The following is a 15,395-nucleotide window of genomic DNA, read 5'->3' as shown; positions in this document are numbered from 1 at the left end:
AAATGGTAACTATAAGGACTATTCTGCCTTTTGTTCAGCAAGGACATTATATGTCCACAATAGATTTACAGGATGCATATCTTCATATTCCGATTCATCCAGATCACTTTCAGTTTCTGAGATTCTCTTTTCTAGACAAGCATTACCAGTTTGTGGCCCTTCCGTTTGGCCTAGCAACAGCTCCAAGGATCTTTTCAAAGGTTCTCGGTGCCCTTCTCTCTGTAATCAGAGAACTGGGTATTGCGGTATTTCCTTATTTGGACGATATCTTGGTACTTGCTCAGTCTTCACTTTCTGCAGCATCTCATACGAATCCACTTGTGTCGTTTCTTCAAAGACATGGTTGGAGGATCAATTTACCAAAGAGTTCGTTGATTCCTCAGACAAAGGTAACCTTTTTGGGTTTTCAAATAGATTCAGTGTCCATGACCTTGTCTCTCACAGGAAAGAGACGTCTGAAATTGGTTTCAGCCTGTCGAAACCTTCAGTCTCAATCATTCCCTTCAGTAGCTTTATGCATGGAAATTCTAGGTCTCATGACTGCTGCATCGGACGCGATCCCCTTTGCTCGTTTTCACATGCAACCTCTTCAGCTTTGTATGCTGAACCAATGGTGCAGGGATTATATAAAGATATCACAATTAATATCCTTAAATCCCAATGTACGACACTCTCTGACGTGGTGGATAGATCACCATCGTTTAGTTCAAGGGGCTTCTTTTGTTCGTCCAATCTGGACTGTGATCTCAACAGATGCGAGTCTGTCAGGTTGGGGAGCTGTATGGGGATCTCTGACAGCGCAGGGGGTTTGGGAATCTCAGGAGGCGAGATTACCAATCAACATTTCTTTCATGTAATTAGCAAGAGTCCATGAGCTAGTGACGTATGGGATATACATTCCTACCAGGAGGGGCAAAGTTTCCCAAACCTCAAAATGCCTATAAATACACCCCTCACCACACCCACAATTCAGTTTTACAAACTTTGCCTCCTATGGAGGTGGTGAAGTAAGTTTGTGCTAGATTCTACGTTGATATGCGCTCCGCAGCAAGTTGGAGCCCGGTTTTCCTCTCAGCGTGCAGTGAATGTCAGAGGGATGTGAGGAGAGTATTGCCTATTTGAATGCAGTGATCTCCTTCTACGGGGTCTATTTCATAGGTTCTCTGTTATCGGTCGTAGAGATAAATCTCTTACCTCCCTTTTCAGATCGACGATATACTCTTATTTATATACCATTACCTCTGCTGATTCTCGTTTCAGTACTGGTTTGGCTTTCTACAAACATGTAGATGAGTGTCCTGGGGTAAGTAAATCTTATTTTCTGTGACACTCTAAGCTATGGTTGGGCACTTTGTTTATAAAGTTCTAAATATATGTATTCAAACATTTATTTGCCTTGACTCAGAATGTTCAACATTCCTTATTTTCAGACAGTCAGTTTCATATTTGGGATAATGCATTTGAATTAATCATTTTTTCTTACCTTCAAAAATTTGACTCTTTTTTCCCTGTGGGCTGTTAGGCTCGCGGGGGCTGAAAATGCTTCATTTTATTGCGTCATTCTTGGCGCAGACTTTTTTGGCGCAAAAAATCTTTTCCGTTTCCGGCGTCATACGTGTCGCCGGAAGTTGCGTCATTTTTTGACGTTATTTTGCGCCAAAAATGTCGGCGTTCCGGATGTGGCGTCATTTTTGGCGCCAAAAGCATTTAGGCGCCAAATAATGTGGGCGTCTTATTTGGCGCTAAAAAAAATATGGGCGTCTTATTTTTGTGACACTCTAAGCTATGGTTGGGCACTTTATTTATAAAGTTCTAAATATATGTCTTTAAACTTATATTTGCCATGATTCAGGATGATCAATATTCCTTATTTCAGACAGTCAGTTTCATTATTTGGGATAATGCATATGAATAATCATTTTCTTACCTTAAAAATTGTTTCAATTGACTTTTTTCCCTGTGGGCTGTTATGCTCGCGGGGGCTGAAAATGTTTCAATTTATTGCGTCATTCTTGACGCAGACTTTTTTGGCGCAAAAAATTCTGTTTGTCATTTCCGGCGTCAAACTTGACGCCGGAAGTTGTTCGTGTTTGCGTAATTTTTTTTGACGTTTTGCGCCAAAAATGTTGGCGTCATTCTTGGTGCCAAAAATTTTTTAGGCGCCAATAATGTGGGTGTCTTTTTTGGCACTAAAAAATGTGGGCGTCATTCTTGTCTCCACCTTTTTTTCACATTATTTCAGTCTCATTTTTCATTGCTTCTGGTTGCTAGAAGCTTGTTCTTTGGCATTTTTTCCCATTCCTGAAACTGTCATTTAAGGAATTTGATCAATTTTGCTTTATATGTTGTTTTTTCTCTTACATATTGCAAGATGTCTCACGTTGCATCTGAGTCAGAAGATACTTCAGGAAAATCGCTGTCTAGTGCTGGATCTACCAAAGCTAAGTGTATCTGCTGTAAACTTTTGGTAGCTATTCCTCCGGCTGTTGTTTGTATTAATTGTCATGACAAACTTGTTAATGCAGATAATATTTCCTTTAGTAAAGTACCATTGCCTGTTGCAGTTCCTTCAACATCTAAGGTGCAGAATGTTCCTGATAACATAAGAGATTTTGTTTCTGAATCCATCAAGAAGACTATGTCTGTTATTTCTCCTTCTAGTAAACATAAAAAATCTTTTAAAACTTCTCTCCCTACAGATGAATTTTTAAATGAACATCATCATTCTGATTCTGATGACTCTTCTGGTTCAGAGGATTCTGTCTCAGAGATTGATGCTGATAAATCTTCATATTTATTTAAAATGGAATTTATTCGTTCTTTACTTAAAGAAGTACTAATTGCTTTAGAAATAGAGGATTCTGGTCCTCTTGATACTAATTCTAAACGTTTAGATAAGGTATTTAAATCTCCTGTGGTTATTCCAGAAGTTTTTCCTGTTCCTAATGCTATTTCTGAAGTAATTTCCAAAGAATGGGATAAATTGGGTAATTCATTTACTCCTTCTAAACGTTTTAAGCCATTATATCCTGTGCCGTCTGACAGATTAGAATTTTGGGACAAAATCCCTAGAGTTGATGGGGCTATTTCTACCCTTGCTAAACGTACTACTATTCCTACGTCAGATGGTACTTCGTTTAAGGATCCTTTAGATAGGAAAATTGAATCCTTTCTAAGAAAAGCTTATCTGTGTTCAGGTAATCTTCTTAGACCTGCTATATCATTGGCTGATGTTGCTGCAGCTTCAACTTTTTGGTTGGAAACTTTAGCGCAACAAGTAACAGATCATGATTCTCATAATATTATTATTCTTCTTCAGCATGCTAATAATTTTATTTGTGATGCCATTTTTGATATTATTAGAGTTGATGTCAGGTTTATGTCTCTAGCTATTTTAGCTAGAAGAGCTTTATGGCTTAAGACTTGGAATGCTGATATGGCTTCTAAATCAACTCTACTTTCCATTTCTTTCCAGGGTAACAAATTATTTGGTTCTCAGTTGGATTCTATTATCTCAACTGTTACTGGTGGGAAAGGAACTTTTTTACCACAGGATAAAAAATCTAAGGGTAAAAACAGGGCTAATAATCGTTTTCGTTCCTTTCATTTCAACAAAGAACAAAAGCCTGATCCTTCATCCTCAGGAGCAGTTTCAGTTTGGAAACCATCTCCAGTCTGGAATAAATCCAAGCCTGCTAGAAAGGCAAAGCCTGCTTCTAAGTCCACATGAAGGTGCGGCCCTCATTCCAGCTCAGCTGGTAGGGGGCAGGTTATGTTTTTTCAAAGAAATTTGGATCAATTCTGTTCACAATCTTTGGATTCAGAACATTGTTTCAGAAGGGTACAGAATTGGTTTCAAGATGAGACCTCCTGCAAAGAGATTTTTTCTTTCCTGTGTCCCAGTAAATCCAGTGAAAGCTCAAGCATTTCTGAATTGTGTTTCAGATCTAGAGTTGGCTGGAGTAATTATGCCAGTTCCAGTTCCGGAACAGGGGATGGGGTTTTATTCAAATCTCTTCATTGTACCAAAGAAGGAGAATTCCTTCAGACCAGTTCTGGATCTAAAAATATTGAATCGTTATGTAAGGATACCAACGTTCAAAATGGTAACTGTAAGGACTATCTTGCCTTTTGTTCAGCAAGGGCATTATATGTCCACAATAGATTTACAGGATGCATATCTGCATATTCCGATTCATCCAGATCATTATCAGTTCCTGAGATTCTCTTTTCTGGACAAGCATTACCAGTTTGTGGCTCTGCCGTTTGGCCTAGCTACAGCTCCAAGAATTTTTACAAAGGTTCTCGGTGCCCTTCTGTCTGTAATCAGAGAACAGGGTATTGTGGTATTTCCTTATTTGGACGATATCTTGGTACTTGCTCAGTCTTTACATTTAGCAGAATCTCATACGAATCGACTTGTGTTGTTTCTTCAAGATCATGGTTGGAGGATCAATTTACCAAAAAGTTCATTGATTCCTCAGACAAGGGTAACCTTTCTGGGTTTCCAGATAGATTCAGTGTCCATGACTCTGTCTTTAACAGACAAGAGACGTCTAAAATTGATTTCAGCTTGTCGAAACCTTCAGTCACAATCATTTCCTTCGGTAGCCTTATGCATGGAAATTCTAGGTCTTATGACTGCTGCATCGGACGCGATCCCCTTTGCTCGTTTTCACATGCGACCTCTTCAGCTCTGTATGCTGAATCAATGGTGCAAGGATTACACAAAGATATCTCAATTAATATCTTTAAAACCGATTGTACGACACTCTCTAACGTGGTGGACAGATCACCTTCGTTTAATTCAGGGGGCTTCTTTTGTGCTTCCGACCTGGACTGTAATTTCAACAGATGCAAGTCTCACAGGTTGGGGAGCTGTGTGGGGATCTCTGACGGCACAAGGAGTTTGGGAATCTCAGGAGGTGAGATTACCGATCAATATTTTGGAACTCCGTGCAATTTTCAGAGCTCTTCAGTTTTGGCCTCTTCTGAAGAGAGAATCGTTCATTTGTTTTCAGACAGACATTGTCACAACTGTGGCATACATCAATCATCAAGGAGGGACTCACAGTCCTCTGGCTATGAAAGAAGTATCTTGAATTTTGGTTTGGGCGGAATCCAGCTCCTGTCTAATCTCTGCGGTTCATATCCCAGGTATAGACAATTGGGAAGCTGATTATCTCAGTCGCCAAACATTGCATCCGGGCGAATGGTCTCTTCACCCAGAGGTATTTCTTCAGATTGTTCAAATGTGGGAACTTCCAGAAAAAGATCTGATGGCGTCTCATCTAAACAAGAAACTTCCCAGGTATCTGTCCAGATCCCGGGATCCTCAGGCGGAGGCAGTGGATGCATTATCACTTCCTTGGAAGTATCATCCTGCCTATATCTTTCCGCCTCTAGTTCTTCTTCCAAGAGTAATCTCCAAGATTCTGAAGGAATGCTCGTTTGTTCTGCTGGTAGCTCCGGCATGGCCTCACAGGTTTTGGTATGCGGATCTTGTCCGGATGGCCTCTTGCCAACCGTGGACTCTTCCGTTAAGACCAGACCTTCTGTCGCAAGGTCCTTTTTTCCATCAGGATCTGAAATCCTTAAATTTAAAGGTATGGAGATTGAACGCTTGATTCTTGGTCAAAGAGGTTTCTCTGACTCTGTGATTAATACTATGTTACAGGCGCGTAAATCTGTATCTAGAGAGATATATTATAGAGTCTGGAAGACTTATATTTCTTGGTGTCTTTCTCATCATTTTTCTTGGCATTCTTTTAGAATACCGAGAATTTTACAGTTTCTTCAGGATGGTTTAGATAAGGGTTTGTCCTCAAGTTCCTTGAAAGGTCAAATCTCTGCTCTTTCTGTTCTTTTTCACAGAAAGATTGCTATTCTTCCTGATATTCATTGTTTTGTACAAGCTTTGGTTCGTATAAAACCTGTCATTAAGTCAATTTCTCCTCCTTGGAGTTTGAATTTGGTTCTGGGGGCTCTTCAAGCTCCTCCGTTTGAACCTATGCATTCATTGGACATTAAATTACTTTCTTGGAAAGTTTTGTTCCTTTTGGCAATCTCTTCTGCCAGAAGAGTTTCTGAATTATCTGCTCTTTCTTGTGAGTCTCCTTTTCTGATTTTTCATCAGGATAAGGCGGTGTTGCGAACTTCTTTTGAATTTTTACCTAAAGTTGTGAATTCCAACAACATTAGTAGAGAAATTGTGGTTCCTTCATTATGTCCTAATCCTAAGAATTCTAAGGAGAAATCGTTGCATTCTTTGGATGTTGTTAGAGCTTTGAAATATTATGTTGAAGCTACTAAGTCTTTCCGAAAGACTTCTAGTTTATTTGTTATCTTTTCCGGTTCTAGAAAAGGCCAGAAAGCTTCTGCCATTTCTTTGGCATCTTGGTTGAAATCTTTAATTCATCTTGCCTATGTTGAGTCGGGTAAAACTCCGCCTCAGAGGATTACAGCTCATTCTACTAGGTCAGTTTCTACTTCCTGGGCGTTTAGGAATGAAGCTTCGATTGATCAGATTTGCAAAGCAGCAACTTGGTCCTCTTTGCATACTTTTACTAAATTCTACCATTTTGATGTATTTTCTTCTTCTGAAGCAGTTTTTGGTAGAAAAGTACTTCAGGCAGCGGTTTCAGTTTGAATCTTCTGCTTATGTTTTTCATTAAACTTTATTTTGGGTGTGGATTATTTTCAGCAGGAATTGGCTGTCTTTATTTTATCCCTCCCTCTCTAGTGACTCTTGTGTGGAAAGATCCACATCTTGGGTAATCATTATCCCATACGTCACTAGCTCATGGACTCTTGCTAATTACATGAAAGAAAACATAATTTATGTAAGAACTTACCTGATAAATTCATTTCTTTCATATTAGCAAGAGTCCATGAGGCCCGCCCTTTTTTTGTGGTGGTTATGATTTTGTATAAAGCACAATTATTCCAATTCCTTATTTTATATGCTTTCGCACTTTTTTATCACCCCACTTCTTGTCTATTCGTTAAACTGAATTGTGGGTGTGGTGAGGGGTGTATTTATAGGCATTTTGAGGTTTGGGAAACTTTGCCCCTCCTGGTAGGAATGTATATCCCATACGTCACTAGCTCATGGACTCTTGCTAATATGAAAGAAATGAATTTATCAGGTAAGTTCTTACATAAATTATGTTTTTGGAACTCCGTGCGATTTTCAGAGCTCTTCAGTTCTGGCCTCTTCTGAAGAGAGAATCGTTTATTTGTTTTCAGACAGACAATGTCACAACCGTGGCATATGTCAATCATCAGGGTGGGACTCACAGTCCTCAGGCTATGAAAGAAGTATCTTGGATACTTGTATGGGCGGAATCCAGCTCCTGTCTAATCTTCGGTTCACATCCCAGGTGTAGACAATTGGGAAGCGGATTATCTCAGTCGCCAGACGTTACATCCGGGCGAATGGTCCCTTCACCCAGAGGTATTTCTTCAGATTGTTCAAATCTGGGGACTTCCAGAAATAGATCTGATGGCCTCTCATCTAAACAAGAAACTTCCCAGGTATCTGTCCAGATCCAGGGATCCTCAGGCGGAGGCAGTGGACGCGTTGTCGCTTCCTTGGAATTATCATCCTGCCTATATCTTTCCGCCTCTAGTTCTTCTTCCAAAAGTGATTTCCAAAATTCTAATGGAACGTTCGTTTGTACTGCTGGTGGCTCCAGCATGGCCTCACAGATTTTGGAATGCGGATCTCATTCGGATGGCCAGTTGCCAACCTTGGACTCTTCCGTTAAGACCAGACCTTCTATCTCAAGGCCCTTTTTTCCATCAGGATCTCAAATCATTAAATTTGAAGGTATGGAAATTGAACGCTTGATTCTTAGTCATAGAGGTTTCTCTGACTCAGTAATTAATACTATGTTACAGGCTCGTAAATCTGTGTCTAGGAGGATTTATTATCGAGTCTGGAAGACTTACATTTCTTGGTGTTCTTCTCATAAATTCTCTTGGCATTCTTTTAGAATTCCTAGAATTTTACAGTTTCTTCAGGATGGTTTGGATAAAGGTTTGTCTGCAAGTTCTTTGAAAGGACAAATCTCTGCTCTTTCTGTTCTTTTTCACAGAAAGATTGCTAATCTTCCTGATATTCATTGTTTTGTTCAGGCTTTGGTTCGTATCAAACCTGTCATTAAATCAATCTCTCCTCCTTGGAGTCTTAATTTGGTTCTGAGGGCTTTACCAGCCCCTCCGTTTGAACCTATGCATTCTCTGGACATTAAATTACTTTCTTGGAAAGTTCTGTTCCTTTTGGCCATCTCTTCTGCTAGAAGAGTTTCTGAGTTATCTGCTCTTTCTTGTGAATCTCCTTTTCTGATTTTTCATCAGGATAAGGCAGTGTTGCGGACTTCATTTAAATTTTTACCTAAGGTTGTGAATTCTAACAACATTAGTAGAGCAATTGTTGTTCCTTCATTGTGTCCTAATCCTACGAATTCAAAGGAGAGATCTTTACATTCTTTGGATGTTCAAAGAGCTTAGCAATATTATGTTGAAGCTACTAAAGATTTTAGAAAGACTTCTAGTCTATTTGTTATCTTTCCTGGGTCCAGAAAAGGTCAGAAAGCCTCCGCCATTTCTTTGGCGTCGTGGTTAAAGTCTTTGATTCATCATGCTTATGTGGAGTCGGGTAAATCCCCACCTCAAAGAATTACGGCTCATTCTACTAGGTCAGTTTCTACTTCCTGGGCGTTTAGGAATGAAGCTTCTGTTGATCAGATTTGCAAAGCAGCAACTTGGTCTTCTTTGCATACTTTTACTAAATTCTACCATTTTGATGTGTTTTCTTCTTCTGAAGCAGTTTTTGGTAGAAAAGTACTTCAGGCAGCTGTTTCAGTTTGATTCTTCTGCTTATAATTTCAGTTTTTTTCATTATTAAGATTAAAACTTTTGTTTTGGGTTGTGGATAATTATTTTTCAGCGGAATTGGCTGTCTTTATTTTATCCCTCCCTCTCTAGTGACTCTTGCGTGGAAGATCCACATCTTGGGTATTTATTATCCCATACGTCACTAGCTCATGGACTCTTGCTAATTACATGAAAGAAAACATAATTTATGTAAGAACTTACCTGATAAATTCATTTCTTTCATATTAGCAAGAGTCCATGAGGCCCACCCTTTTTTTGTGGTGGTTATGATTTTTTTGTATAAAGCACAATTATTCCAATTCCTTATTTTGATGCTTTCGCTCCTTTCTTATCACCCCACTTCTTGGCTATTCGTTAAACTGAATTGTGGGTGTGGTGAGGGGTGTATTTATAGGCATTTTGAGGTTTGAGAAACTTTGCCCCTCCTGGTAGGAATGTATATCCCATACGTCACTAGCTCATGGACTCTTGCTAATATGAAAGAAATGAATTTATCAGGTAAGTTTTTACATAAATTATGTTTTTTAATTTGACCAGAATGTCCCTTGAAGTGTTTTTTTCTAGATGAATGTATATACCTATTGATTTCCACCTTTTACTTTTCTTTACTTTTCACCTTTATCTCTTGTCTCGTCTTTTGCCTGTCTTCTAAAACCTTTCACATTCCGCTATATGTATTAATAGATGTTCCTTGGTTGTGTAATATGTTGATGTTGCTGAAATGTATGATTTTATAAACCTCTGCTTAAAGGACCACTCAGTGGAGTAGAATTGCATAATAAAAGACAATTATTTAACACCTACTCTGAATTTCAAATAAGCAGTAGAATTTTTTTCTCCCATTTTCCGGCCCCTTGTATCATGTGACAGACATCAACCAATCACAGACGGCTTATGCACATGCTCAGTAGGCTCTTGTTCCCCAGAAAGTGTTAATATTAAAAGACTGTACTAAATTTGATAATGGAAATAAATTGGAAAGTGTCTTAAAACTGCTGCTCTATCTGAATCAAAGGTTTATTTTTACTTGAGTGTCCCTTTAATGGATTGAATATTTGCATCTTTCCTAGGGTTGCTTAAGGGGAGAGACCATCATGAAAGTCTATCTCCTTCCTTTCTGCTTCCACCACCATCATTTTTTCTGCCACCAACTGCCCAACAAGTGGCAACTCAACTAGTAACTGCATCACACATGAAAACAGGAAGCAAAGATAACAGCACCCAAACCGACAAAAACACAGAGCTCTTCTGGCCAAACAGCGGTTCTTTCCCAGGAAGGGGGCGGATAAACATGACGCCCTCTAGCAGTCCTCTGTTACGGCACACTACTAACAAGGGATGCGAGAGATCAGGTATGTGTTTGGGCATAAAAACCTGAGAAACAATGTTAATTTAGCAGAATCATCATTTCATTGGGCCGAGCAGTTCTTAGAGTGGCCAAAGTCAAAGAAAGATAAGTGGGAAAAGTGATATAATTGGTGGAAAAAAATAGTAGGCTGTAGTGAAAAACATTTTCTAACCATATACAAATGAAGTGTGTGATATTTATACTGTACATTCGCTTCTAGATATAATTTCTGTTGTTGACTTTGATCCATTGTGAAATTTGGCAACTGGATAAAGCTTAACTAGGACTGTTTGAAATCCTGACCACTAAGTATATCTACCCAATCAGATCTAGATGCTATATATTTCGGAGTGACATTCAAGGCAAAACTGAAATGCACATCAATGAATTTCAGATCTGAAAAGAACTATATTTGCAATACGTTAGCAAAAACACTTGTAGTAAAAGCAATCACTGTTTGGCTGACAGCTTATATTTTGTGTTGGAATGTGGAGCATATCTAGATATGCTATGTGCACCATTTTAAATAGTGTTTTTGTTCAGAGAGCCAGCAGTGCCTTGTATCATGTAAATATAGTCATTACCTAAACAATACAAGGCACCGCCGGCTATCAGAGTTTGGTAGCGGTGCATTACAATTTTGACTGGAGCACTAAACCTTAAATAAATACTGGATATAGCAATGTATTCAAAGCAGAGAATTGCCTGAGTAAAGTATATGGATGCATTTGTTTAAATTTCATACCTCTCAACATTTGCCAGATGATTTCCGGGATGTGAGAGGTTAAAGGGACAGTCTACTCCAGATTTTTTATTGTTTAAAAAAAATAGATAATCCCTTTATTACCCATTCCCCAGTTTTGCATAACCAACACGGTTATATTAATATACTTTTTACCTCTTTGATTACCTTGTATCTAAGCCTTTGCAGACTGCCCCCTTATTTCAGTTCTTTTGACAGACTTGCATTTTAGCCAATCAGTGTTGACTCCTAGGTAACGCCATGGGAGTGAGCACAATGTTATCCCTATGGCAGGCATGAACTAGCACTGTCTTGCTGTAAAAAAATGCCAAAAAGAGGCAGCCTTTAAGGGCTTAGAAATAAGTATATGAGCCTACCTAGGTTTAACTTTCAACAAAGAATACCAAGAGAACTAAGCAAACTTGATGATAAAAATAAATTGGAAAGTTGTTTAAAATTGCATGTCCTATCTGAATTATGAAAGTTTAATTTTTAACTACACTGTCCCTTTAAGAGTTTGTTTGCAGTCCACCAGTATTTAATCAGCGGGACTGTGAGCAAAAAAGCAGGCCATACTTTCCATATGGTGACAATCCCACAGGATACGCTACCGTAGAGAAGTATAATAATTTTCCTGCAGAATGGTACTGTCCTTCCAACCCTTTTACTTTTTTAGGGAGCATGTCATTTTGGGATGTAATGTGTATTTACTCACTACAAAAGGCTATTACAGTTCCCAAGCAGATCACAGCTAACAAGCAGTCAGGGACGGCAGTCACATGTAGTTTCTAATTACGGCCAAATCCACAGGAGCTGCAGTGCTTGCCGCTTCCGAGTGGGACTTTACCTTTAACTTTGTGAGGGTTTAACGCATAATTTACTAGGATCAGTGATGCAAAAAACAAATAAGAGCACATAATGTTTGCTTAGTAGTGTCCCTTTATCTCTGTATTGTACATTAGACTCTCCTAGGGCCCAATGATCAAAACCTCACCAGCATGGAGAGGAACCACACACAATCTTTCAGGGTGTTATTTAACCCCTACCTGCCAGTACTTATTTGTTACATCAGAACAAATTTCCGATGTAAACAAATAAGTAAAAAATTAAAATTACACGATCGTACATGCAATCTCGTGATTTCAATGTTGGGATTGGGTCTGGGGGGAGTGCTTTTGTTGCTAGGCATGCCCTCCTATCCGCGATCCCAGTTAGTAAGCCCAGCGCTGTTAGGACGGCATGGAACGTCCTAACGGCGGGAAGGAGTTAAGCATGTGTTATTTGAGGTATCTTTCCTTCGCATCCAAAGCCCCCATATAATGAGATAAACAGCTCCCAAGCTAATATTTGCCCTTCTTAAATTCTTTGAGGGATCTCACAGTACTGACAAGACTTCTTAGATAATCTCACCAGACCAGGACTCCAGTGAGCTTCAGTGAATCTGGACCATGTTGTAATTTTGTTGGTTTTATGATGACACTTCATGAAAACAAGAATAAATAGGAACACTTCTGTAACATTATTATTATTTCTTTATTATTTATTTTTAAAGCAAATATTCCTTATACCAAACTGTGTAATGGTATAAAGATGGAACAAGATGAAACGGCATTGTCAGAAATGAATACTGAATGTTATTGTGCAAATAAATGTTTATAGGTATTCTGTTTGCATCAGGATCACTGACAACGTTGTTCTTTTCTGTTTTTTTTCTTCTACACAGATAATTCACCTGTACTCGGTAAGACCCCCGACCATAAGGGCAAAGTCAGCTGCGCTTCACAAAAGACTGAATTTCCAGAACCAGACAATATGGTGGAAGTACTTATTTAAAGACTACTTTCAATATGACATTACAAGATAATCATTATGTGCGAGTCATTAAGTAGACTGCTTGCGTCATCAGGAATATCCTGCAAGACTTTTGTGTATTTGTTGGAAAAGTCATCGATGAAGACATTTTTAGATCTTTGTCTTCATTTTATTGGTACTTTTTTGTAAATACTTGGTTGCATTTTGCGTTAAAAAAAGGTCAAAACAGCATTGAATGCACAAGTTCAATACAATGGCAACTTTGGACATAAGAGGAATATCCCATGGTGCTCCTGGCTTTGTGCCCACATGTTCAGCTGATGCTTCTGAACAAATTACAAATTATTGGAACCCTACAAAGACCATCCTGAGGTTGTCAGTTCAATTATAGCACAGTCACATCTAGGGAAGAACAGGTCTCAGAGAATATCTGTATTATGTATAATAAAAAAAAAAGATATTTTATTACTTTTTATAGACGCTGATCGCACTGTGCTGTGGACGGGCATCATGTGGTGCTTTAAGAGCATTCTGGGAGAATGTGTAAATACAAAACTGTGTAATATTAATTTATTTTGCATTCAATAACCACATTTGCGACATTTATAAGTTGTTTGCATTGAAATTTGTCTACTCCTGCGTTGGCAGAATATTCAGATACATGTGAGACCCCAACTGTACACTGAGATTCAAACCATAAAGTGACAACGTTAAAATATCTTGGGATACTTTATGAGAAGAACTATTTGCACAAATACTTTTGTCAGCTTTTATTTTCCTCTTTTACCTTTTTTGTATTTGTTTTTTAATTTTGTAAAAACGATCTGTATATGAGCATTTATGTCATGAATTGGAGCATGAATTTTTAAAAGTTAGTAACGTATCCTGTTTTATGTGTATGTGCTGATTGTGTTCGGAAGAAATATAGATTTTGTATTGGTGTAGTTTAGGGTATTTTTAGTATAAAATATATAGATATACACACACATTTGATCCATTATGTCAGAGTTCTGGTTTCATCCTAATATCCAACCATAAATTTCCTAATTTACTAGAGCAGCTGATTCCCCAGATCAGTAAGATTGCTCTTCTGGAATTGATCGACAAAACTTAGAACACACCACAAGCTTTTAAATGAACAGTAAAAACCATATAGTTGCTAAGATTTTTCAGCAGTTTGGCAATAAAGTAACATATTAGGTTATTGTGATTATTTTTTAATAGATTTCCATCTTTTTGCTGCAATGGTTTTTCAATAGTCAAATGCCACAACCACTTGCCTTATTTGAAGGAACCAATCCGGACTTTAAACTGGAGTAGACAAGGCTCACCACTGTCATTATATTAGCAAAACAATTATTGTTTTGCAGTGTCTAGCCTGATCCCCTTTCTGAGACCAATAAGTGGTAAATATGTGTCAGGCCTTTCAGACATAAAGGGATAGGAAAGAGAAATTAATTTAAAAGTGTCTTAAAATTACTACTCTATCTGAATTATTCAAGTTTTATTTTCTATTTTCAAATGTGCTTTGTATTCTTGGTATCTCTTGTTGAAAAAGAATACACACATATTCTACTCTAGTGGGAGCTAGATGTTGATTGGTGGCTAAAAACAAACAGTAATTATAGGCACCAGTAGGCAAGTCCTCAAAAGAATCAGGAATATTAAAATAATATACACAATATGTGATATCCTAATGGTTAATAAAGAGATAAAGCAATTCAAGGAATAGTATTTAATATAAATAATCTTAAATCGTCAAATTAATATATATATATGTGTGTACAGCGCTGAAAATAAAAAGATTTAAACATATAATCCATAAAACATAGAGATCTCTGCTGCAGACAGAGATCCTTATAACAGGGTAAGTCTTGACCCAAAGCAACCTGAATAGTTTAATCAGTTGCAAACGCATACTACTCTAGAGTTTCGGTGCACCAGATCTCTAGAGTTGTATGTGTTTGTAGTGTGCACATTTCTGGAGCTCTAGATGACTAGAGATAGTGCTGCCATCTAGTGTCCTTGCTAATGTATAACATTGTTGCAAAACTGTTGCAGACACGTGCACACACCTTCCTGCTTTTTCAACAAAGGATAACAAAAAAACAAAGACAATGAAATAATAGAAGTACATTGGAAAATGTTTAAATTGTATGTTCTATCCGAATCATAAAAGAAATTTTTTGGGTTTTATGTCCCTTTAAAATACTACACACAATTAAACAATTTATATGGCAGGTGTTTAATGTCCCTTTTAAGTCTCATCCATATCAGTGTAGAAATGATACGTAGATAAAGGTTTTTACTTTTATCCTTTTTTTATTTTCATTAATGCCTTCCCTGTTGCGTCTAAATATCTATTTTATTTTTATTATTTTTTTTATTAGAATTTTCACAAAGAAATTCAATACAAAGTATAAAATATACAATATCAATGCAGTTATTACAAGTTATCTGACACTTCAATAGAAGGTGATACAAACACAATGCTATATGACCCAGTTGATATTTAAGATATTATAATCTAAGTCTTCTTACACATTCCATCAGGTTCTTTGCTTCTCGCATCTTATTATATATACTGCTTTG

The 15,395-nt window shown here is 37.8% G+C and overlaps 1 protein-coding gene across 3 annotated transcripts in view; it reads left to right on the top strand.

The window, feature by feature from the left end:
- Nucleotides 1-13,686, top strand: part of AMOTL1 (angiomotin like 1) — a 262,449-nt gene extending 248,763 nt beyond the window's left edge. For all 3 annotated transcript variants that reach the window (XM_053708609.1, XM_053708607.1, XM_053708608.1), the window contains exons 12-13: nucleotides 9,972-10,253; nucleotides 12,715-13,686. In XM_053708609.1, coding sequence (XP_053564584.1) covers nucleotides 9,972-10,253; nucleotides 12,715-12,824 — 392 coding nt within the window. In that variant the 3' untranslated portion in view covers nucleotides 12,825-13,686. The remainder of the gene's footprint in view (nucleotides 1-9,971; nucleotides 10,254-12,714) is intronic.
- Nucleotides 13,687-15,395: the final 1,709 nt, after the last annotated feature.

The sequence above is a fragment of the Bombina bombina genome, chromosome 3, assembly GCF_027579735.1.
Source record: "Bombina bombina isolate aBomBom1 chromosome 3, aBomBom1.pri, whole genome shotgun sequence".
NCBI lineage: Eukaryota > Metazoa > Chordata > Amphibia > Anura > Bombinatoridae > Bombina > Bombina bombina.
This window is presented reverse-complemented; position numbering and strand designations above follow the sequence as displayed.